The following is a 22,710-nucleotide window of genomic DNA, read 5'->3' as shown; positions in this document are numbered from 1 at the left end:
TCGGGTGGATCCCTTCCTGTGCCATAGCCTTGTGTCTGTCCAGGTGGCAGTGCAGGTCATTAACTGCTTCCTTCTGGATTATGGGTGGTTTATTCTGCTCTCCATCCCTGTCTTCCAGCTCAGGGGGCTGAATACCTTGAGGACAACTGGTCTGACTATTGAAGACTGAGGCAAAGAAGGCATTAAGTTCCTCAGCCTTTTCCTCATCCTTGGTGGAAGTGTTTCCTGCCACATCCACTAAAGGATGGAGATTCTCCTTGGGTCTCTTGTTATTGTTACTTGTAAAAACATTCTCTGATATCTCTTACGACAGTGACCAGATTGTGTTCCAGCTGAGCTTTTGCTGTCCTAATTTTCTCTCTGCATGACCTAACAAGATCCCTGTACTTTTCTTGTGTTAAATCATGGAAAAATAATGTTTTCTTTAATTGTCAGCACTGTTAAAAAAATATTACTCTATATCCCATGTGTTTTGAAAGAACGTTTATTTTTTATGGCAAGCATACCGTTTTTTCTAAGTCACACTGAAAGTAGCCACCTTTTGCAGCTGGAGACTGTCCTACAGACGTGACAAGTGTTACAACAGGGAATTAAAAATACATATGCACACGTGCGGGTACCCACACAAGTATACATGCATGCACTTTTTCTGCTAGCAACCCATGGCTCAAACAGCATCTCCAACACTCTGTTAAATTAAAGAATTTGTTAAAGGTTGCTGAGAAGCCTGAACAGATGGAAAACAACTTTCATACAGAAATTATGATAAATATACTGTTATTTCCCTGTGGAAAGTCTTGGTCCTGTCCTTATTAGTAGTAAAGAATGTGTTGTTCGGCAGCATCACAAATAACACAGGCTATAACCCCCCAGATTGCTCAAGCAGATGCTCGGCTGTCAGCTTGAATAGCAGGCAGGAGACTGGGTCTCCTCTGACTCTGTTGGGCTGGGGTCCTCAGACAGAGATCTCACTTCTCTGCACCCGTTTCATACCCACCTAGTGGTCATTTAGAGTGATTCTATTAGGAGCTCTCGTGTACTCGTTGCTTCTGGGTAACTGATTTGACAACACACGCATGTACCTTCATATCTTCAAAAAAAATCAACTGTGTGTGCTTATCTTGCAGTTTTTTGAGTAACGGGGAAGTGGAGAGGCTAGCACTTAAGAGCTCTTTAAGATTAAAAGAGAATTCCTGAAGCTTTTGGGGGCTGGCATTCTGCAATGATATATGTTAATTCTTGGTGCCTGGCTACCCTAGAAAGGCAGGTGGAATGTCTAGGTATGCTGTAAATGTGACCTTCTCAGATCTTCCTGCTCATTCCTCTTCACCTGAGCTCTCAAATTCTTTTCAGAAGTCCTTTAAATGTCTCTGTATCACTGTGACTGGGAGAAGTGTAGTCCTCATGAAATAGTAAATCAGCTTTTGAGCATTGAACTGAAAAATCCTGCATTTATCTCCCTACTAATTTGTAGTGAAATCTTGGTTACTCAAAGAGAAGTAGTTTGCAAGTGATTTTGTGAGTTTGGCCTAGCTAGAAGTAGCTATGGTTTCTTCTACTGTGTCTCATGCTCTCTTCTGTGTTTCTCCAGCTGTGCATCCGTGCTCCCGTGACAATGGTGGGTGTTCGCACATCTGCATTGCTAAAGGGGATGGGACTCCAAGATGTTCATGCCCCGAGCACCTTGTGCTTCTACAGAATCTCTTAACGTGTGGAGGTGAGTTATGTTTAACAGTCCTGCTAAGCAGTTTACATCAAAGAAGAGTGGGATTGAGGTTGCATTCCAATCCAAAATACGGATTTTACTCAGTGTTTTCCTACATGTGGTGTGTTGCATCATGTATTAAATTGACCTTTGATTCTTCTACCAGCTGTATTCTGCTTCAGTTTTTGGACATATGTGACCCTTCATTGTGAGCAGAATATTCTTGCTTGACCTTAAAATACTTGCATCTTCTACTGAGATTTTTATAACTGTATGATGTGACAGTTTTGTGCTTTAAACAAGAGCTTACAAGATGATGTTGCATCAACCCATGATGACCTAGCAGCAGAGACTGTGCATGTGATTCCCACAGTGTGATACTCCAGTCTTTCAAATGAATTTGACCTCATAACATGAAGCACTGTACTGTCGAGTTATGAAATGTAGGCCAAAAGCTCCATTGCAATCCTTTTTAATGAAAGTAGCTCTCCTCTTTCCACGTGGTAGAAATTCCCTTTAGACTACCTTTCACAGTCCCAGGATTTTTGAAAATTGTTATGTTACCCTTGTAGAGGGGATTAAAAACAAAACAAAACCCCCCATTCTTTCTTTTTGCGAGGCATCATACCTTGAGTCATTTGACTCTATTGATTCTCTCGATTTCTTTTTATGTATTCATTTAGCTGTAGATTTCATTTTCTGGCTGAACTCTGACCTCCCATGGGACAATCATTTCCATTATAAACTGTTTTCTTTCCCATGACCACGACACGCTATGTGAATTTAGAGCAGTGTTGGTTACATCTGCGGGGGGGCCAGAAATCAATCTACTTATATTTCTTGCTGTATTGTTTTTGCACCACATGGCCAATGAGATATTCTTACATCCCACTTCTTTGTTATCTTCAGCTATAAATCTAAAAGTTAAGGGGCCTCCATTTCAGTGTCTGATTTTTTTTTTTATTCTAATCCATCACTAAGCCTACAACAACTTAACCTATCTTGTCTGCCATAGTAGCAGCCAATAGCTGAATACAGTGTTTGAGGTGCGCTCTCACCAGTGCCTGTCACTGAGGTGAAGGGCTCCAGAGCAGAGGGTCACGCGGGGGAACCCTTGCTGAAGTGACAAAAGCAGCTAAACCACGGAAAAGGTTCCATGTGAACATACGGAAAAACTTTTTTCCCTGTGAGGGTGCCAGAGCACTGAACAGGCTGCCCAGAGAGGTTGTGGAGTCTCCTTCTCTGGACACATTCAAAACCCGCCTGGACGTGTTCCTGTGTGACCTGGTCTGGGTGACCCTGCTCTGGCAGGGGGGTTGGACTGGATGAGCTTTCGAAGTCCCTTCCAACTCCTGAGATTCTGTGACTCTGTGTGAAGTACAGAGGGACCATCACCTCCTTAGTCCTGCTGGCCATGCTGTTCTGATACAAGGGCAGGAAGCCATTTGCCTTCATAGGCACATGCACATATTGCGGGCTTATATTCAATTGACTCCTGACTAAATACCGTGTACCCCCAGGTCCTTTTCTGCCTGGCAGCTCCAGCCACTCGTCCCCAAGCCTGCAGCACTGCATGGGGTTGTTGCGACTGAAGTGCAGGACCCAGCACTTGGCCTTGTTGAACGTTTTGGCTGCAGGTCATTGATCCAGCATATCTAGGTTGCTCTGTAGAGCCTTCCTACTCTCAGGTAGATGAAAATCAATATTAATAACAGTATTAATGTAAAGTATGCAAAGTTATACTCAGCCAGTGTAGTGGAGGAGTAGGTCTCAGAGGTAGGACAGCGGACCAGGCCCTCTTGAGATTTCAGCCATTGAAGAAGGAAGGCTGTCCCTAGCAAGCTCCTCAATTTATAGTAAGCATGACATTTATGTTATGGAATCATTTTAATTGGCCAGCCTGGGATCATCTTGGGGTCTGCTACTCTGGGTTTCAGCTTCCCCCAGCCTCTGCACCTGTTTATCTTAAAACTGCTAAAGACCTTGGTCATCACATAGCAGTGCTGGCTGAAAACCATAACAAAGTGTTTTATCAGTTTGTATCCGTGGGCAATTCCTGCAGAAATGCAGCTTTCCTGAACAGAAAACTGACTCCCAGTAAACCAGGACAGCTGGAGAACATTGTCCCTGTAGCCTTTTGAATGCTCCTGACAACTTTTTAGATGAAAGCTTGTGCCTGCCAAGTGCAACCATAATCCAAGATAAAATGTGGCTCTAATTGCAGAAGTAGTAATCTGTCTGTTGAGTTTTCTGAACAGCACACTCATGTCAAAATTTAATTCAAGAATTATAGGTCAGTGCCTATATTTTTAATTCTCATATTGCTACACGAAATAATGATAAATAAGAAACGTAAAAATCATAAAATTTTCAAAAACCAAATGCATTTGCACTTTTAAATTGTATTTCATTTTTCGAGCTCTTGATTATACTTGAGTCTCATTTGTGGAACGTTTGTCCTTAATGAAGGGAGGACAGCAGTACTTTAAAAATGGTTTGCACATAATTGCATAGCTCTAGGATCTGTAACACCACCCTCAGGGGAAAAATACTCATACAAGTCTTGTCATTGGTTACAACTGAGAAGCTTTCCTTATGCTGGGTTCTTTGTGAAGTTCATTCCCGAGCCTGGATGTTAATAAAAGCTCACTGGGTTTCCAGAGCAGTGTTACAATCCAGTTTCAGAGCACACCTCCAGCTTGCTCAATACTGTTGTCATAAACAGGCTATGATGTGGTACTTTCTTAATTCAAGTGGTAAAGCATCTTCTTAGAGCATTAATTGCCAACTGCAGATGTGGGGACTAGTGATTTAGCCTCTGATTTAACTGCGTCACAGGGATTTGACCCATTGACTCTGGAAATGAGTGGAAATGTTTTGTTTGCTGTACCAGGGTTTTGAGATGGCCCGCTCATTCTGAACATAACTAACTGCTACTGATAACAACTGAAGGGACTTAGATGTCTGTTTCTTTCATTGATACTAATGGTGAAAAAGTGTGTGCTAATTTGCTTTATGTAAGAATTAGAAGCATTTTTTGCAAAAGATTCTTGATCTGGATTGTCTTTGTCTTTTGACCTTCTGAAGAAAGCAACTATGAATGCCTTATTGCAGTATAATTGTTGCATCTCTATGTGAGGTTGTAACTGCTGCCTAATGGTATCAGCGTGTGATTACAACTTGAGCAACAGTGTGGATGTGGAATGGATTGATGCGGGGATCTTGGGTCTGTGAAAAGTCACATTTGGAAGAAGTCCCAGCTTTCTTAGGTCCAAGAAATATAAAAATGGCTGTGCACAACGTCCAGTGTTCTGTCTGTGACCATAGTGAAAGAATGCAAGACCAGGGAAGGCCTACAGTGCTCTCAGACTGCTCTCTGAACCTCCACTGACCTGCAGCCTGCAGGCTTTCCAGCAAGAGAACTTAGCTTAATGTTTAACAGGCCTTTACAGATACTTTTTCTACATTCATATTTTTAAATTTGTATCTGACTCAGAAATTTGTTTGTGGAGAAACCACTGGAAAAACAGAGAAACAGATATTGCAGAAGCAGGCATTATGTTTTAGGTGTATTCTTTGCCAATTAACCCAATGTGCCAGGTATTTATGAAGAGTGGTTCTAGGCTAATGTAATTGCAGGGATTAAAATTGTGTAGAGAGTGGTTTGCAATCAGAAATGTGAGTATTCATTTGACTTTATGTGTATGACTGCCTTCCGAAAGGTGGTTGTTAGAGCCAAAGTAAGTATTTGCAGTTCCTGTACTTAGATCAACTTCTTCAATCACCATGCATCCAGTTTTTGTTATGAAGTTGGCAAAATTTCATTCCCTGTGCAAAATCATGTTTTCCTCTTTGCTGGAATCTTAACATTGCTCCAGAAGAACTTCAGTCCAGACATGCGTGTTTTTCTGGAAAAAGCCCATCACATTTTTACTCGGTTGCAAGGGACAAAACTGAATATACAAATGTGATTTGTTTTCTCTTTCTCCAGAACCTCCAACTTGTTCCCCAGACCAGTTTACCTGTGCAACTGGAGAGATTGACTGTATCCCAATGGCATGGCGGTGTGATGGATTTCCTGAGTGTGATGACCAGAGTGATGAAGACAGTTGCCCCATATGCTCTGCATCCCAGTTCCAGTGTGAGAAAGGACAGTGCATCGATGCACACTTGCGGTGTAATGGAGAAATTGACTGCCAAGATAAATCTGATGAAGCGGATTGTGATAGTAAAATTAATTTTCCTGATCTCATGGTTCTAATATAAGCATTCATTTGGGATTCTAACTATTCTTTATACATATATATGTGTATATATATATATGTGTGTGTGTATATATATATGTCTGTGTGTGTATATGATTTTTAGTTTCAAATGGGGAAAAATGGCCTTAACCATAAGCCTAACTAAGCTATCCACTGATTCCGTTTTTCTTTCCCTCTTTCCTATTCTGTTGCTCAAATTAAACTTCTTGGTAGCTACATAAATGCTGGCCATGTATCTGTAGATATGCGAGAGGCTGGGGAGAGTATCTTTCATCCATATTCGGAATGAAAGTGGAAAGAAACTGGCAGAACTTATCACATGGGTTGGTTGGGGTTTTTTTCCTGTATAATTACGATTTTTACTTGTACTGTTTCCACGGTGTCCACTTCACCTTTGGATAGTTGCCACTTGAAGGTGCCACAGGGAGGAAGATACAGACTTAATTCTGTGGCTGAATTGGCTATTCTGAGAGTTCACTCAGCAAGCTGATGCTTATAATCCTGGATGTACCTTTCTGTGAGACACCTGTGGAACGATGTCCAAGGAACTCTTGCTGTTTCAGCTGCTTTGTATGCAGTCCACTGTAGGAGTTAGCTCCAAGAGAGAGGCATGGATGGGTGCATTGCATCAACCTTTGGAAAACTTGCATGTTCTGTGTCTAGTATCAAGGCATAGCTGAAAGAGTCACTTGACTATAAGAGTTGGCACCACGGCTTCTTATTGCTGTACAAAATTTCAGGAGCCTATTCAATAGCGTGGCTCATGCCCTGTGAAGCCTCAGGATGCTTGGCTTCTACCTGCTCAGTGGTAGTCAAACCATTGCCACTGGGCCAGCAAGGTGGATTTTTGTAGATGCTTCAATGAGCAATTTTGAGGGTTTGCAATGTCTACTGCAGCTCTGAGCCTGAACACCAGAACACCTTCTTTGTGAACAAGAAGCACATCATCCATGTGCAAGTTCCTGTCTTTCTTGAGAGAAGTGGTACTTACTACCTCTAGTGCTTCATCAAGAGGCTGTGCTTTGTCCACCATGGAGCCCATATGCAGTGTAACAGTGCCATTACCCACACACAGAGTCAAAGTGGAATGTGCATTTGGTCATCTTCCTGTGGAATGGTGGACACTGCTAAGCAAACTTAATGCCAGTGTTGCTGGCACCATATGAACTGGAGGTGCCTGCCTTGCCCTGCACAGCCCCTTTGAGGTGCTGGTCTAGAATAGTTGAAGATGCGTTTCTTCAGTGGTTGAATGCTCAGTGGTTGTGTGCCTAGTCCTTTGCAAGCACTTGGGTTACCTAAGATTAGGCTTTTGTCCAGAATGCTGTCTGACACTTCCCTAGAAGGGCTGTGAATATACTCAGTGTCCTGGGTTAGACTGAGGGAGATGTGGCAAACGTGGCTCTATAGTCTTCAGGAATCTTTACAGGCCAAGGCCTGAGTGGATTCCTAAGAAAAATAGAACTGATAGACCTTTCTCATCGCTTAGCATGTGTCAGCCTATAATCCACTGGGTTTGGGGAAGGGAAGGTGGCATATAGTACACTCCTGTCCTTTGTATGAGGTGTATTAAGGTGGTGAGGCGAACTGGCCTTAACAGAACTTTTCTACTAAATGCATCAGAGGAATTGCCTTCTGGTCACAGCAGTGATAATCACTACCTTTCCATAGGTTTGAGTTCAATGCCGTGATTATCAGAAGCCACTTCTCCTGCCCCCTGGTTTCCCAAGGCATGCTTTTGGAGAGTTGAATCTGAAGCATTGGCACAGGGGTTGCAGAATATGACTGGAAGTTGCCAAGGAAATGTTCCTGGATATGTTCATGGTTCTTGTCCCACATCTTCAGGACTGTGGCTTTCATCTTGAATTTATTGTGGCACTGCTGGCTGATCCTCTTCATACCCAGTGGAAGTCACAAGGTTACAGTCTCTTGATACTGCAACTGGATTACCATGCCACTGAAGAAACTTCATCTCCTGTACAACACGGGTTCAGTGCTCCAAGTTATCCATTGCTGGATCAAGAAGAAACAAGGAGTCCAACAAGACAGAACAGCAACAGGAGATACAGCATATGAGAAGGGAAAGGATATTAAGACTGAAGTCTTGATGGAAGACAAAGGAGCAGCAGACAGTTGCAAGAATAAGCAGAGGGCTGGCAGCCTCTAGCAAATAGGAAAATGCACACAGAACTTGGCCCTAGTTCATAATGCAAGAACCTAAGTGGGGTGGTGAGAGCTCTAGATACCTTTAGAGCCTTGTATCAACATATGTGTGTTTTGCATACCCTGTAAGACCTTGTAGAGGTGCTTCTGACTTACTGGGGGCATAACAGTCCAAATCAGGAGCTGATGCACTTGAAGCTCCTAGCTAAGTTTTTTTTTTCTCCATAGATAATTTAGTTCTTTTAAATGAGAACTGGTCTGCAAACTAGGCCATGGCAAAGTAAGTATGGCTATTCAGGAAGTCCGCTTCACAACACCACCAGTGCTGTGATACAAAACATGAATGTGGATATTCTCCTCCGGAAGAAATGAACCTTTCTCCTTTTTACACTGAATAACATGTACTGTGAACCTTCCAGGGTTGCTGGTTACCAGTCGTTGTAAGACAGTCTCTTTACTGATCCTTTAGTATCCTTTGAATTGACTGAGATTCCAGAGTTAATTAACAAGTCCTTTTTGCTGAAACAGAGTCCTCTAAACATAGATACGAAATTTAGGAGTTATTTAGCAAGGTTATATTATACAGGGCTACATAACATAGCGTAGACTATATGAGGTAGTTTAGGCCCAGTGCGCAACTGAGCGCCACAATCCCCACAAAAGGGGGCTAGACAAAATAAGGACTGAAAGGGCTTCTCACCACTTAACAGTCCCAGGCAAAAGGCAGACTCATCTTGGGGAGAAAAACAAAACAATTTTAATTTGTTATCAGTAACATCAGAGTAGAACAGTGAGAGATAAAACCAGGTCTTCAAGTCAAACACCTTCCCCCCTTCCCTCCCCTTCTTCCCAAGTTCAGCTTTGTTCCCGGTTTTTTTACCTCTCCCACTTTGCCCAGCAGTGCAGGGGGATAGGAATGGGACTTGCAGTCAGTTCATCCCATGCAGTCTCTGCCACTCCTTCCTCTTTCAGGGTTAGAGAGGGCTCCTCTCACTCTCCCTCTGCTTCCATGTGGTGGCCTTCTCACAGGAGGAAAAAGTCCTCCACAAAACTCCAACGTGAGTCTGCCCATGGTTGCAGTTCCCTCATGCACAAACTGCTTCAGCACTCACTGCCCATGGACTCACAGCCTCTTCAGGGACACCCACCTTCTCATGTGGATCTTCTCCACCAGTGGACCTCCGCAGGCTGCAGACGGGTCGACCTGCGCTCTTGCCACAGGTTGCAGAGGGAACCGTGGCTCCGCGCTCCTTCTTCTCCCATCTCTCCTTTCTTCCTTCACTGACCTTGGTGTCTGCACAGTTGGTCTCCTCACCCCTCTCTCCTTTCTCTGCTGCAGGTCCTTTCAGATGGTTCTGAAGGGTTCCCGGCTCTCTCTTTCGGGCTGCAGCTGCAGCAGGGCTTGAGCTTAAAGTTGGGGCTGAGCTGGCAGGGCCGGGACTGGGACAGCGATGCCCACATCTGCGGCCGCGCCGGTCAGGGCTGGTGCAAAAGAGAGAGAGTGCGCACGCTGCAGCCCCACTTAAATACATGAATTCACAGGGGTGCTGATTGGCTCGGCCCTGGTCAGAGGTGGGCCCAATATTTTAGAGCCAGGGGAGCTTTCTAGTAGCTTCTTACAGGGCTGTCTCCATAGCCCTCCCCTACTACCAAAACCAAACCAAAACCCCTCACAGAAAACCCAATATGCTATATAAGGTTTTATAACATACCAAGTTACTACGTTTTGTTAACACATCAGTGATCAGCTACACCTTGTGAGTTATTGTAAGACATTCTTGCTGATTCAATCCCAGTTTTGCCCCAGTGGGCCTGATTTGACAAAGGATGGGGAGTTACTGGGATCAAAATTTTGTTTTAGCCCCACTGAGTAGGATGTGTAACAAGAAGAAGGAAAAATAAGAGAAATGCAGACTTGCGTTTTACCCACAGCAGTGAAGCAGGTGTTCTGTGCCTATCTGGTCATAATATAAAATGCACTGTGGCTTCGTGTCTCACTTCTTTTGGTTTTCTTAAGATGCTCAAATGTCCCATGCAAGTAGTACTTAACTTTTTCTTTCTTTCTGTGCAGCAATTTGTCTACCCAATCAGTTCCGATGTGCAAGCGGCCAGTGCATCCTCCTGAAGCAACAGTGTGACTCCTTTCCAGATTGTATTGATGGTTCTGATGAGCTTATGTGTGGTGAGATGTCTTTTCTTGAGATTCAAGTGCTGTGCTCAGGTGTTAACGTCCTACGTCCCTGTGCAGAGCCCTAGTCTTTGCCATAGTAATATTCTTTCAGGGAAGCCCAGTGAATCTTTGCAAACTTGAAGCATGGTTTAGCAAGGTTGTAATGTTATTATTCCAGGTAATGCAAGAACAGGAGTAATGAAAATGAAATGAAATGCCAGTGTTACTTCAAACTAGTTCTAAAATGCTGTATGTGATGCAACGCTGCCTTGTTTAGATGGGCCTTCAGATTTGTACCCAGAAGGACATGATTCTGCTATGCTCAGTACCTTGGAACTGGCAGGGCTGCTGCTAAGCTCGGGATGGCTTTTAAAAATGCACAGCCCTACTCACTGCAATTACAGGGTCAAGCTGGAGGCTAATTATGTGGAGGAACTAGCATGCAATGAGCAAGTACCTACAAGAGGCCAAACGCTGCTCTCTTTAAGTGCAGGTAGGAGAAGAATATAAGGAGAGACCTTAATTAAGAGACCTTAACAGGGCAAAATGTTACTTTGAATTCTCATGGCAGGAGGTATATGCAAGTTACAGGCATGCTGATGGCAGTTGTATTAGTCATTAGTGAGGTCTGTTAGTTTGCGGTCCAACGTAGATAGTACATTCACTTGTGCTCTGCTTGTAATCTCCCTCTTTTAGCATCATCTGGGTCACTGGTGCATGTAGATTGCAGGCAGTGAGGCAGATAAAGGGAGCATTTAGTGACTCACTAGTGGTTTGGCAAAACAGGTGAAATGTAGCATTTTAGAACAAAAGCAAATAGATGTGCTGATCTGTCAGTAATTCATTCTGAACAAACACCTTGTGTTGCATGTGTGTAGAGAAATGCTGCACTTTGCTTAATAATGTTGCCTATAGGACCTTGGCTGATTGTAAAGTTTTTAATATCTTAGAGTCTTGTCAGGTTTTGAAGCACCAGTTGTCAGCAGCTGTGCCGCTTGCTGGGATGAAAGGAAGGGTCACCAGGTCTGATCAGGGTAACTGTTTCTTCCTTCCATCCTCATGATGGGTACAGCAAGGAAAAGTGCATTTCATGAGCAAGACTGGTGAAAGGAACCTAAATAGTGAATAGAAGAAAAAGCTAAAAGAATGCTACTTTCTAGATAAGGATTTTGCACTCAAAAGAAGCTAGGTGTAACCAAAATGAGAATTGTGTGTTTTAAAGCAGCTAATTTGGGAAGATGTTTTAATTTTGGCTTTGCTTTTTTCTGATGTCATATCTGAACTAATTGACTATTTGACAGTTAGGGCCTTAGCTGACATAAAAGCTGTTGTGTACTGGTAAGTGTGAAAAGTAGCTGGAGACTTTAGGACAGAAATTAATTCTTGATGCTGAGGTGTTAAGTGTTTATTGGTAGATCTTTGTATTTCCTTTATCTTCCTTCTCCAATTTTAGTTGTTTTTTATTCCCTTCCACTGAAGGGAATGAAACCAGAACCACTGGAGAAAAATGTTATGAAGTGAAGGCTTGAATCTTACTTTAACAATTTCACTTTTTACAACATCACTAAGGGGGTAAGGGGTCTGTAGTTTGATCTGAGCATGTAAAATTGATAGGCTTTAGCCAAGATTATTTTTATTTTTTTTCACTTTATGAATATATACATTTGTATATGTAAAAAAAAAAGTAAATGTGTGAATCACATAGAAAAAAGAGTTTTCACTGAAGAATATCACATAAGAAGGAGAAAGCATTTGAGATAGTCTGGACTGTGTTTTCTTCCAATTTGTAAGGTTGGGGTTTTTTTAGAAAGTAAGTCATATTTTAGGACAGAAATGTATTCTATTTTAAGGCCTATATTAGCTAGGAAGACATGCACTGTTTCATACACATGGTAGCTTCCCTACTGGTAAAATCTTTCATTTTTATTTTTTTTAATGCAATTGCTAGCCCAAATTGCTTTTGAGAGAGCAGATTCCTCTCTGATTAAGGACTTCATGCTTATAAGTGTCCTATATCCTTAACCTGTAGACTTTTGGGGGGGAGAAAAGGAAACTTTCTAGGCTGTTGTTATATCAAGATGATAAGTAATCCATTTACAAGTTGAACTGCTAGACAAAAAGGAGAGTACCTTGCTAATACTGCTTTATGTACGTGGAGGGGAAGAGGAGGCATGAAGACTTGTGCATTGAATCAGAATATATGGAGTTATACCTGCCTGAGTTTGATGCAGATACTTTGAAAGACACTGTGGAATGACTGTGAGCTGCGTGAGCTCCAGGACAGCAACATGTATATTGCCCCATGTTTAATGACCTTGTTTTTCCTCCTCTCTTTCCAGAAAAAGCAAAGCCAGCCTCAGATGAGTCACAGCCACACAGTAGTGCCATTGGTCCTGTCATTGGTATAATACTGTCGCTTTTTGTCATGGGAGGAATGTACTTTGTTTGCCAGCGAGTGGTGTGTCAGCGCTATGCTGGGCCCAATAGTCCTTTTCCGCACGAGTACGTCAGTGGCACCCCTCACGTCCCTCTTAATTTTATTGCTCCAGGAAGTTCTCAGCATGGCACCTTTACTGGTAAGGATGGTAAGGACCTTCCGTCTAATCAGTACCATTGGATTGTTTGGATTTAGAGTTTTACAGGTTATTAAGAGTATGGAGTTTTCAAAGAGCAGAAATTAGATGTTGTTGATCTGGTCAGTGGGTCTGGTATAAATCTGTCATTTGGATCAGATAAGCAAAAACTGTTAGATGCATTTCATTAGGCATCTTGCCAGTTTTCAAATGCAGTTTTCATGCTATGCTGCATCTGCACAGGTATTCTATCTTTTTGATAGAAAACCTACACTATTTTGCCAGTGAAAACATCCTCTTTAAACAGTTCATTCTGATGTATGTAATGAAGCCTGAGTTTTGCAAAGTACTTCTTACTTGGGGCCAGCAGAACACTATGGAGAGTAGTGAACCACATGCAGTACTGGAAACTAAGAACACGTGCCATTGAACATTCTAGTGAGAGCTCTATTGCGTTGTTCTTTGTGTCTTGTACTCAGATGTCCTTGTTTCTAAGCTGTCCATCAGAGGTCTTTACACGGTTTTGTCCTGTCTGCTCAGGATGGCTAAGTTGTTCCACAGTGGAAAGAAGCAGAGGAAAGAAGTGAAGCAGCTTAGCCTACCATAGTACACAAAAGCAGGGGTTAAACCTCCCTCCCCAGAGTTACAGCAGCAAATGTGGAAGAACACAAGCAGTCTGGGTATGGTTTTGTAGCCTGGCTGCTGCTCACTGCCTGAAGTGTAATGAAAACATCCCATTTGTTTTAGCCCATCTCAGAGACAGCTTTTCTGGTTGCTTTTGGACATAGTATTTGTTCTCTCTGTGTCTCAGTTCTTCATCTGTAAAACAGCAAATCTTATCTACCTTGAAAAGGACTCAAAGCATCCACTCAGAGAAATCCATGCAGCTATGATGCTGAGATTGAAGTAGGACCTGAAGATACTCAGCTAATAGATTAAAAACCCAGAAACCTTATATAGACATCAAAGTAAACACTTACATGATGTCCTTCAAATTATTTTACAAAGGTGAAATATGCTTCCCATAGAGGACATAGCAAATTCTTAACTACAAAGTCCTGAGAAGAAAGACTATATCTTCATATTGTTCAGGAAGCTGGAAAGTAAATGTTTGCCTGTAAACCTCCCAGAGCCAGAATACAAGAAATCCATACTTTGGAGTGCTTGGAGTCCGCTTTTCCTGTCAGCTGAAAAATAGATGATAAAATTAAATTAAAAGATGTGGCACTTCTTCATATCAAACAAGGTTTTGTGATGTGCCAATTGTTTTCTTCTAGCCGTGGCTTTGAAGATAGCCTGACACAACTTAGGTTTAGCCCTTCTCACACTTCTATGACTGTGGTCAGCTGTCCCTGCTTAAATTGTGATTATCAAGGTGTTTTTGTGATAGGAAATAAAAATTGAGGGTGAAATCATTGCAGATGAAATCTTTGCAGTGTTTTTTTGAATCTGACTTCACACTAAAGCCTTTTTAATTCAAGCAAGTACTGGCATTTTTTGCCTGTACCTCTGTAGGTGCGGAACTAAACTGTCATTCTGATTCTCATTTTTATTTGTGAGGTTTTTCTAATCCGTATTGCTGTGACAAGTTAAAACAGCTGAAAATACTAGCGTTGATGTTAATTCTGAAGAAAAGACAAGTTCCTAATACCATGGCATTTCCAAAAAGGAGGAATAGTCATGAATCATGATCACAAATAGAGTCCCTCTGCTAGTAATAGATATTTCCTGCATCTGAAAAATGTCTGAAAACTTCCCAAAGTGAACTCCCCTGGTAGCACTGAATGGTGTAACAGGAAAGCTGAAAATGTATTGTCTGATTTAAACGCTGGTAGGAGTAAACCAGGTTGGAGAATGTTGTCTTCCCTTTTCCTGACCCAGGTTTCCTTCCTTTTGTCTCTGCTAATTTTCAGTTTAAGCAGTGATTTTTTTTTTCAATAAAAATATTTTTTTTTCTGTTCTTCATGTATTTGCAATTGAATTTCTTTGGATGGAAATGAAAACTTTGGAGATCTCTTGTTTTTCTTGAGCAATATATAATGCTTTTTTACAAATGCCTGAGCTTGTTTAGTTGGAATATTTCTTGGTTAACTATTTGGGTGAAAAGTTTGGAACAACTGTTGCAGAGGTTTCTTTCTCAGCAGAGTGTGAGAGTAAGTTGTGAGGAGGTCAGTGCTGCAGTGAGACAGTAGGTGGTCTGGGGGTGAGATGTTTTCTTTACAAAATACGTTGTTCCTTGTAATCCTGAAGTTTTTACATAAAACAGTGTTCCCAAAGTAACAACCAGTAGCATTGCACGGGTTTGCCAAGCTGTGGATTTGTTTTCTGTTTTGCACTGGTAGATAAAATTGTGGTTTACCTAACCTTGTTTTCCTCTCTGTGTCACTGCAGGCATCTCTTGTGGAAAGTCCATGATTAGCTCCATGAGTCTCATGGGAGGAAGCAGTGGTGCCCCCTTATATGACAGAAATCACGTTACTGGAGCCTCTTCGAGTAGCTCATCGAGCACTAAAGCCACTTTCTACCCACGGGTATGTCTTGAAAATATACCTGAGGGTTAGGTATCCCCCACTTCTGAAGACAAGAAAGATGAAAATCGGTGCTACTAAACAGAACGTTAATCACAGTGGTGCTTGGGTGTTCCTGTTTACGATATACAGGCCCAGTCCAGCACACACTGATCTTCACAGGAAGGCTTTGTGGTAGTCCATCAGGATTACACAATGCTATATGGTGTCTGAAATGCTTTGTTATTAGAGTGATACTCAGCTGGGTTGTTCCTGGGCACTGCTATTATTCTGTCTTGACTCCTTTGGAGACGCCACCTCCTTTGTAAAACTCTGATGCAGTGGCCCAATTACATTTTGCCCTGTCCTAAACCATGACAACTCTTGTTCACGCAAGCTTGCGGAGTCAATGTGCTAGCTACCGAGGTGATTTTTCAATAGCATTCAGTCAGGAGACCACATACCACATGGGTATGTGTAATCTGTTACACTATATATGGGCATTTTGGTTGATGGTGTTTTGACCTGTGGCAAATGTGCTCTCTCTCCCCTTTGAAAATGACAAATGTGGAAAAGTGATGCTTGCGAGCTTATCTGTTGATAAGGTAGAATCGGTTACTTGTTCCTCACATTACCTTCTCAATGAAACCATGCAAGTCACAGCTAACAGATGCCTGGAACTCAGCAGCCCTTCTAATTTAGCTTGTCTCGTGCTTCACCAATGTCTCTGTAACATGCTGAACAAAGTCACACTAGTACCTGATTGTTTTGTCACTGCCACAGACACTGACAGCGTCCTAAGAAGGATGAATAGAAAAAACTTAGCTGAATTTATATAAAAAGCCCTTACTTGAATAAATCTTGAAAGAGGAAAGAAGCCCAAGAGTTGCTCGGCCTGTGAGAATTCCCTGTGAGAACTCTGAGGGCCTGCAGTGCAGTGTAAGCCCAGCGTAAAGTCTCATAATGAACTTCTGTGATATTTAAAAATGCATTAACCCACCCAAGCAGCAAGGAGAGAAAACTAAAATAGGGATGAGTGACAGAATGAAGGCATAAATAATAACTTCAGAATATGTAGAGATTTACAATTAACCCGAACTTTCACACCGGTTTTTCCTATTCTTCCTAGATCTTGAACCCACCTCCTTCCCCAGCTACTGACCGCTCCCTGTATAATGCAGAGATGTTTTACTCTTCAAACATTCCTTCAACCACGAGATCTTACAGGTACAGCTCAGATAGTTTTGATAAATCTTCTGTTGATCTGTCCTTCGGTTTTGGATCTTAAGCAAAATGTTCTTGTTCGTATTTTACCTTGTTTAAATAAACCCCTTCTCTCTCTTAATAAGTGACCATTCAAATGGACATTATGCCAGGTTTTATGTTAAACATTGGCTTTGTGTTCTTATTTTGACACAACAAGATTTAATGCCTTTCAGTGCTGCTGAGAAATAATGCAATATATAGGCTATATTGCTACTTAGCATCCTGTATAGAGAAGGTTGGCATTTTCTGTTCTGTTCCTCAAGCTTATCTTAAAAATATTTGACCAGTCAACCTGTTTGTAAGTGGCTGGGCTAAATGGCCATGGTGTTCTCTGGCTGTCAGGTGCTGGAAGAATGCACTGCTCACTGAGGGTAGTTGTGCCATTCAAACTGAACACAGTTCAGGTACTTCTTGCTGCTTCCTATGAAAACCCGAATAAGGCTTACATAGTGTTCATAAGCAAGTATCTTGTCTGAGGACACAGCACTGTTAATTTTCAATTTCTCTGTTTCTTTCTTTTGTCCCCAGATTGCAAGTAATGCTTGTGTGTTTTTGTGGTTTGTTTTTTGCAGGCCATACCTTATACGAGGGATAGCTCCACCCACAACCCCATGCAGCACAGATGTCTGTGACAGTGACTATACGACTAGTCGATGGAAAGCCAACAAATACTATATAGATTTAAATTCAGACTCGGACCCTTATCCCCCTCCGCCCACACCTCGCAGTCAGTACATGTCAGCAGAAGAAAGTTGCCCTCCGTCTCCTGCCACAGAACGAAGCTATTTTCACCTCTATCCCCCTCCACCCTCTCCTTGTACAGACTCCTCATGACCTCAACAAAGGGAACTTTTCCTGTAAATATTTTAAAATATGAACAGATTTAAAATATATATTTTATGATTTAAAAAATAAATTGGGGTGGGGATGAAAAAAAAAGAAATGTGAATAAAAATGGGTGGGAGGGATGGGGCTATGAAAAATTGTACAGAGGAAGAATATTTATAAAATTGATTATTTTTAACTTAATTTCCATTCTTTTGTGCCATATTTGCCTTTTGGAAGTCATGAAAATGACTCAAATCTCCAAAGGTTTTGGGGAGGGAGTGTTGAGCCTTTGTGCATTTTTTAAGTCACCTTTTTACCTGCAAAGTGTATGTAATTCTTTTTTATTAATGTGAGACAAGAAAGCAAAGGGGCTTGTGGGAGGAGGAGGCTAAAGAAAGATGCAAGTTTATTTGCAGAGAAGAAAACCACGTTTAAATAAAATTGTCAGTACCTCATCCCTTTTCTACCACTGGGAGAAGACCTGCAACGATCACAGCCCTCAGATGTTTCTGTTTGCAAGTGAGCCGAATGCTTCCCAGCAGATCTGGATTTCAAACGTCCCTCTCCATTGCTCAGCACTGAACTGGAAGAACGCTTCTCTTGGCCAGACGCTCCAGCGCACCGGGCCCATGGGCATCATGCCCTACCTCAGTGCCACTCTGCACATCACCTTTCTGGGACTGATTCAAGCTGAAAAAGATAACCGGCCCTAAAAAACCTTCGCTTGGTTTAGCTCCAAGCAGTTCCCCACTTGACTGGGTGAATGGTAGCAGAAGCAGTTGTATTGACCTGTGGGTGAGAGCAAGGGGCAAGTTTAAAAGGGTATTTAAGCTGAGAGAAATGCTTGACAAACTACAGATTTGGTCAGACTCACCATTTTAATTATGAAACCAAGCACCTTCATCCTTCCTTGTGAGGCTTTGCTGGCTGTCTGGGAAGAGGCTTTAATGGTCAGCTGCTTCGCAAAATACAGTGCTAGTTCTCTTTTTCCCAAAAGCCCAGTAATTCACTGTGCCAGGTCTCTGAGATGTTCACCTGTGTTGACTTTATCAGAGAATTGCTTTGTCTGTAATGTTCATTTTCCAAAGTGGAATGATAGTGTATTCATTTAAATAAGGAAAGTTGTTTGGTTTTTAATTGGTTTGTAGAAAATGTTATCTGCATAGATTGCAGATTGCATCAGAACAAAACCGTCTGCCAGTTTAGTCATATCTCATAAAAATTTGCCACAAAATTAGTTCAGGTTTAAAAACAGAAAAAGCACAGGGAGGAAGAGGAGGAGACAAATACTTCTAATTGTGTTGAAGTAAAGATAAACTCTCATACAAGCTGCTGTAACCTAAGGACATCATTATCAGCAAAGTGCTCGTGTTCCCTGCTTCTACCAAAAAAATCCCTTTGGGAATTTGGGGCTAGGATCAGTCCCTTTCCAAATGCAGAAGATCAATGTTTGCTTTGGTTGCTCTCTTGCTATAACAAGAGGCACTGTGTGGCACTCAGCTGTGGTGATGATATTGTGAGTGCCTACTTGGGACTTCTGAGGGAAGTTCTGAATGTGCAGACTCACCTCTTTCTGCAGCTACTACATAATGTGTTGGGCTTTTGACAGCCTTAATATTGTTGGCAACAGTGAAAACATTTTTCTTGTTTGGACTTAAATTGTACTTGGTTTTGGGTCGTTTTAGCAAGTTCTTTCACAGCTCATCAGAGGAACCCTGCAGCTCTGGGACAGAGGTCTTTGTTGTGGCGCTGGAGGGGCTGGGACCACAGTGTTCTGATCCAGTTTGTGTTTTGAGATTTACTAGTCCAGATCTGTTCTTCCTGTCTACATTGTTCAAGGATAGGATCTGTGCTGTCACTGCTGCGTTACTCTTAAAGTCGCTTTTTCTACCTTCATGTCTAAATTTTCGCTTGAGCGATTGAGCACAAAGAAGATGCCCACCATTTTTCATGGAGAAAAATACAGAATTGGAGAATACAGCATTGGAGTTTAGGAATGGGTCCTTTCCCCATCCCCTGTGAACATTAGTAACTGTAGTATGCCAAGAGGGAAAAAGCCCTAAGTTTGTTACTCTTAGGAGTGACTTGGCAGATCTCTGAACAAATGTTAATGATTTGGTGAAACAAAGCAATTCTCACGTGATCGTGTTTCAGTGAACTAAATTAGGAATACAGATCCACACAGAATATTTTATGTACCACGCGGTTTATATAAAGGAGTACTTGTTCTGCATTACAGCAGTTGGTAGTCCAACTTCATATCATGTGTAAGTTTGTGTGTGATAACTATTCACTATTTATAATGAATTCATTAGCTTAGTTGTTTCGTGTTACAGTTCTAGCTTAGAGACATACTACATAAATTTTCCATACTCTTGTGATGACACTGGATGCAAAATTACATTGGTTCTTTTTTCAATTAAATTGCTGATCTTTTTAGAGAGTCACAACTGTATCAGTCCCAACCATGACATCTGAAGACTTGTATCTTACTACAAAGTTTGGAGTTGAGTCAAAGAAAATTAGCATTCGTGCCGAGAGCTCAATTGTCTTAAGAGTCAAATTCTTTTGGAGCTTAGGTATTCAGAAGGAAGAAAGCACTCGCTGAATGGGGTGAACTAAGTGTACATTTTTACTTCAGTTGGACATTCATAGCCTCTTGCTGCTGATGTTTGCTGAGAAAATTGCCTCTATTGAGGCATTTGAAGTTCAGTGATCAGAATCTAAGCTCCACACTGCTCCTAGCAGACTGACTTTTAAAACCTCTTCTAAAAAAACCTGTATACAAATGTAGCATCTTAACATTTAAACACTAAATATTAATTTTGATTGCTGTAGACTATATACTTTAATATACTATTACTGCAATCCTGGTGCTAGAAAAGACCAGAAAGAAAATTTGAGTGTCAGGAGCTACTTCTTTCCAGAAATAGCCTCAGTGTGCTCTTAGTGGTTTCCATCCCGTGAACTTAGAGGCTAAAATGTAGAAAATGGGAAAGAGAAAGAGTTGCAAGCAATTAGTGAATGCATGTGACAAGTTGTGGCAGTTCAGGACTGCATAGGAAATAAGTGGGGGGAAGTTGTATTTTGGTCAGGATTAGGAATAGTTTTAATAGTGCAAAAATTTTCTATGAGGAAGCCGACTGAAGTACTGTAAGAGTTCTCCCCTGAGAACCTGCAGGGGGATGCATGCGATTGGAGTACCTGTGTGAGCTTGGGAGTACTTGAATCGGTATTTTCAACCACTAAACCCATTACAACTGCAGATTGGCACTTGAGACAGCTCAAGGTGTATAGAACTGTGTCTGGAGAGCAGCTAGTGATGGGAAAATTATATAGCTGATTCTGTGTTACACTTAGGGGATAGATGTCCTAGCAGAGAACAGCTTACCTGCCTTCCAGTGCGGTCATGAAAGCAGCTACTCAGAACTGGTCCTGTCTGCAGGACGGATGTAGCAGCAGTGTGAAGCTGTGAGGTAAACGGAAAAGTCATGATGTTCAACTGTTCATGATGTTCTTTAATTTCAAGTGAAAGCTTTGTGTAAATCATAGCTTGGCGTTACTTCAGCTAGACTGGTCAACAGCCACTGCGCCCTGAAATTTGCCATGGAGGTCATTAATTTTTTCGTTACTGCTGGATGGTTTTGAGGAAACTTCATTAGTGCTGTCCCAGCTGTTTTACTGGTTCAGTTTTCTTCTGTCCGGATAGATCTCTAAAGAGCACTTAAGCAAAAATTAAACTAAGTCTGTATGTATGGCAAACAATGTTTTCATTAGGATAGTGTCATAGTAAAAAATGCCCCATTTCTAAAAATGAAACTGTGCCATTATCAGCACGTTCTAAAGACGAAGGTGGAAATGAGCGCAAACAAGTTTCTTCTTTTGGAATAATGGCTTTGATTTTCAGTAATAAACCTCTGGTTCGCACAAGGTGCAACCACTTCCACTTCCATAAAGGTTCTGATTCTTTTCAAAGTAACAGCAAAATGGTCTCTCCCCTCGATGCCTGTTCTCCCCATTTTTATGCCACCTAGCATCTCTTGGGTTCTGGGGCTTCTGGAATTCTGAAGCTCTGTGCACAGTGGTGAGAAAGAACTCGAAAGCAGGAGCACCCAGTAAGGGCTGGTCACACTGGGCTGGTGTGCCCGGCACAAGGACGTTCTCCCATTGCCTGCAGGGGGTCAGGGAAAGCTCCCTTCATCAGAGCCTCTGGAGCACACTGTACTACTTCACACGTGTTTTCAGTCAAACTTCACAGAAGCTGTGTGTCATGTTTGCTTCATGCATTTTCAGAAGCAGATCTTTTCTGATGACAGTCATTTTTCTGTTGAGTTAGTCCTAATGAGTAGCTGTGCTTATAATTGTGATATCCATTAATGTCAGGAAATGAGAACAGTAGGCAAGCATGTTTGCAATGATTGATAATACAAGAGTGCCTGGCATGGAGCATCGAATTAGAAGGAGCATGTTTTACAGTGCTGAAGGACATTTTATAAATGTCCATGTTTGGACAGAGCCTTCAACAAGCCACAGGAAAAGATGGCAGTTGTTTACAGACCAGTTATTCAGCTGTTTCTGTGTTTTACTGTGACTCCCGTTATGAATTATGAGTGCAGTCCTCACTGTAAATTTGGCTTCTCTGTGGAAGATGCACAGAAGGCTGAATCCTAAATTCTGAGAGGTGTCTGCTGGTTCTGCTGATATTCCCTTAGGTATTGCAACACTTCCTGTTCATCACTAAATGTAAAAACCCCTTTCTTCAGCTATTGTAAGTTTAGTTAAACAGCTTAAGGTGTTTGCCACATGTTAAAAGAAATACTAATACACATAGATATTTTCAGTTCTGTCATGTCTTCTAGCTCTCCTTCCTGAGAACGTTTACTCTTGTTTTTGTAAAGGGTACTTGTCTTTCATTTGTTTGTTTTGAGGTTGGCCAACTATGCTGTGGGCCTTTTCTCATAAGATCGTATACCCTGGAGGGAAAAAAAGGAAAAACTGGTTTTAAATCAATGTTAAGACTGCTGATAGGAATGATGGAAACCACTCTGATACAAATTGCTTCTGCTTGCCACAACACAATCTGTCAAAATGCCATGTCCTGACACACTGACCGTGCTCCCAGCCACCCGCGGCAGAAAGCTGCTACATCCTGGCTGCTCCCAGCGTGAACCACAGCCCTTACTGCAGCCTCTGGAGTCAGGGGCCTGGTTCTCTCCAGCCAACACAGAACCCCGGT

At 41.9% G+C, this 22,710-nt stretch overlaps 1 protein-coding gene across 1 annotated transcript in view; it reads left to right on the top strand.

The window, feature by feature from the left end:
• LOC104544655 (low-density lipoprotein receptor-related protein 5-like) overlaps window positions 1-17,675 on the top strand; it is a gene marked incomplete at its 5' end in the record, with an annotated part of 19,781 nt that extends 2,106 nt beyond the window's left edge. Inside the window, 7 exons of the mRNA XM_010189579.1 lie at window positions 1,592-1,717; window positions 5,697-5,933; window positions 10,202-10,312; window positions 12,640-12,876; window positions 15,265-15,404; window positions 16,510-16,607; window positions 17,219-17,675. Of these exons, the coding sequence (XP_010187881.1) occupies window positions 1,592-1,717; window positions 5,697-5,933; window positions 10,202-10,312; window positions 12,640-12,876; window positions 15,265-15,404; window positions 16,510-16,607; window positions 17,219-17,480 (1,211 nt within the window). The remainder of the gene's footprint in view (window positions 1-1,591; window positions 1,718-5,696; window positions 5,934-10,201; window positions 10,313-12,639; window positions 12,877-15,264; window positions 15,405-16,509; window positions 16,608-17,218) is intronic.
• Between the last annotated feature and the right edge of the window lie 5,035 nt (window positions 17,676-22,710).

Source organism: Mesitornis unicolor, unplaced genomic scaffold (genome assembly GCF_000695765.1).
Source record: "Mesitornis unicolor isolate BGI_N332 unplaced genomic scaffold, ASM69576v1 scaffold12238, whole genome shotgun sequence".
NCBI classification, from domain to species: Eukaryota; Metazoa; Chordata; class Aves; order Mesitornithiformes; family Mesitornithidae; genus Mesitornis; species Mesitornis unicolor.
The sequence above is the reverse complement of the archived record's forward strand: the minus strand, read 5'-3'. Positions and strand labels throughout refer to the sequence as shown.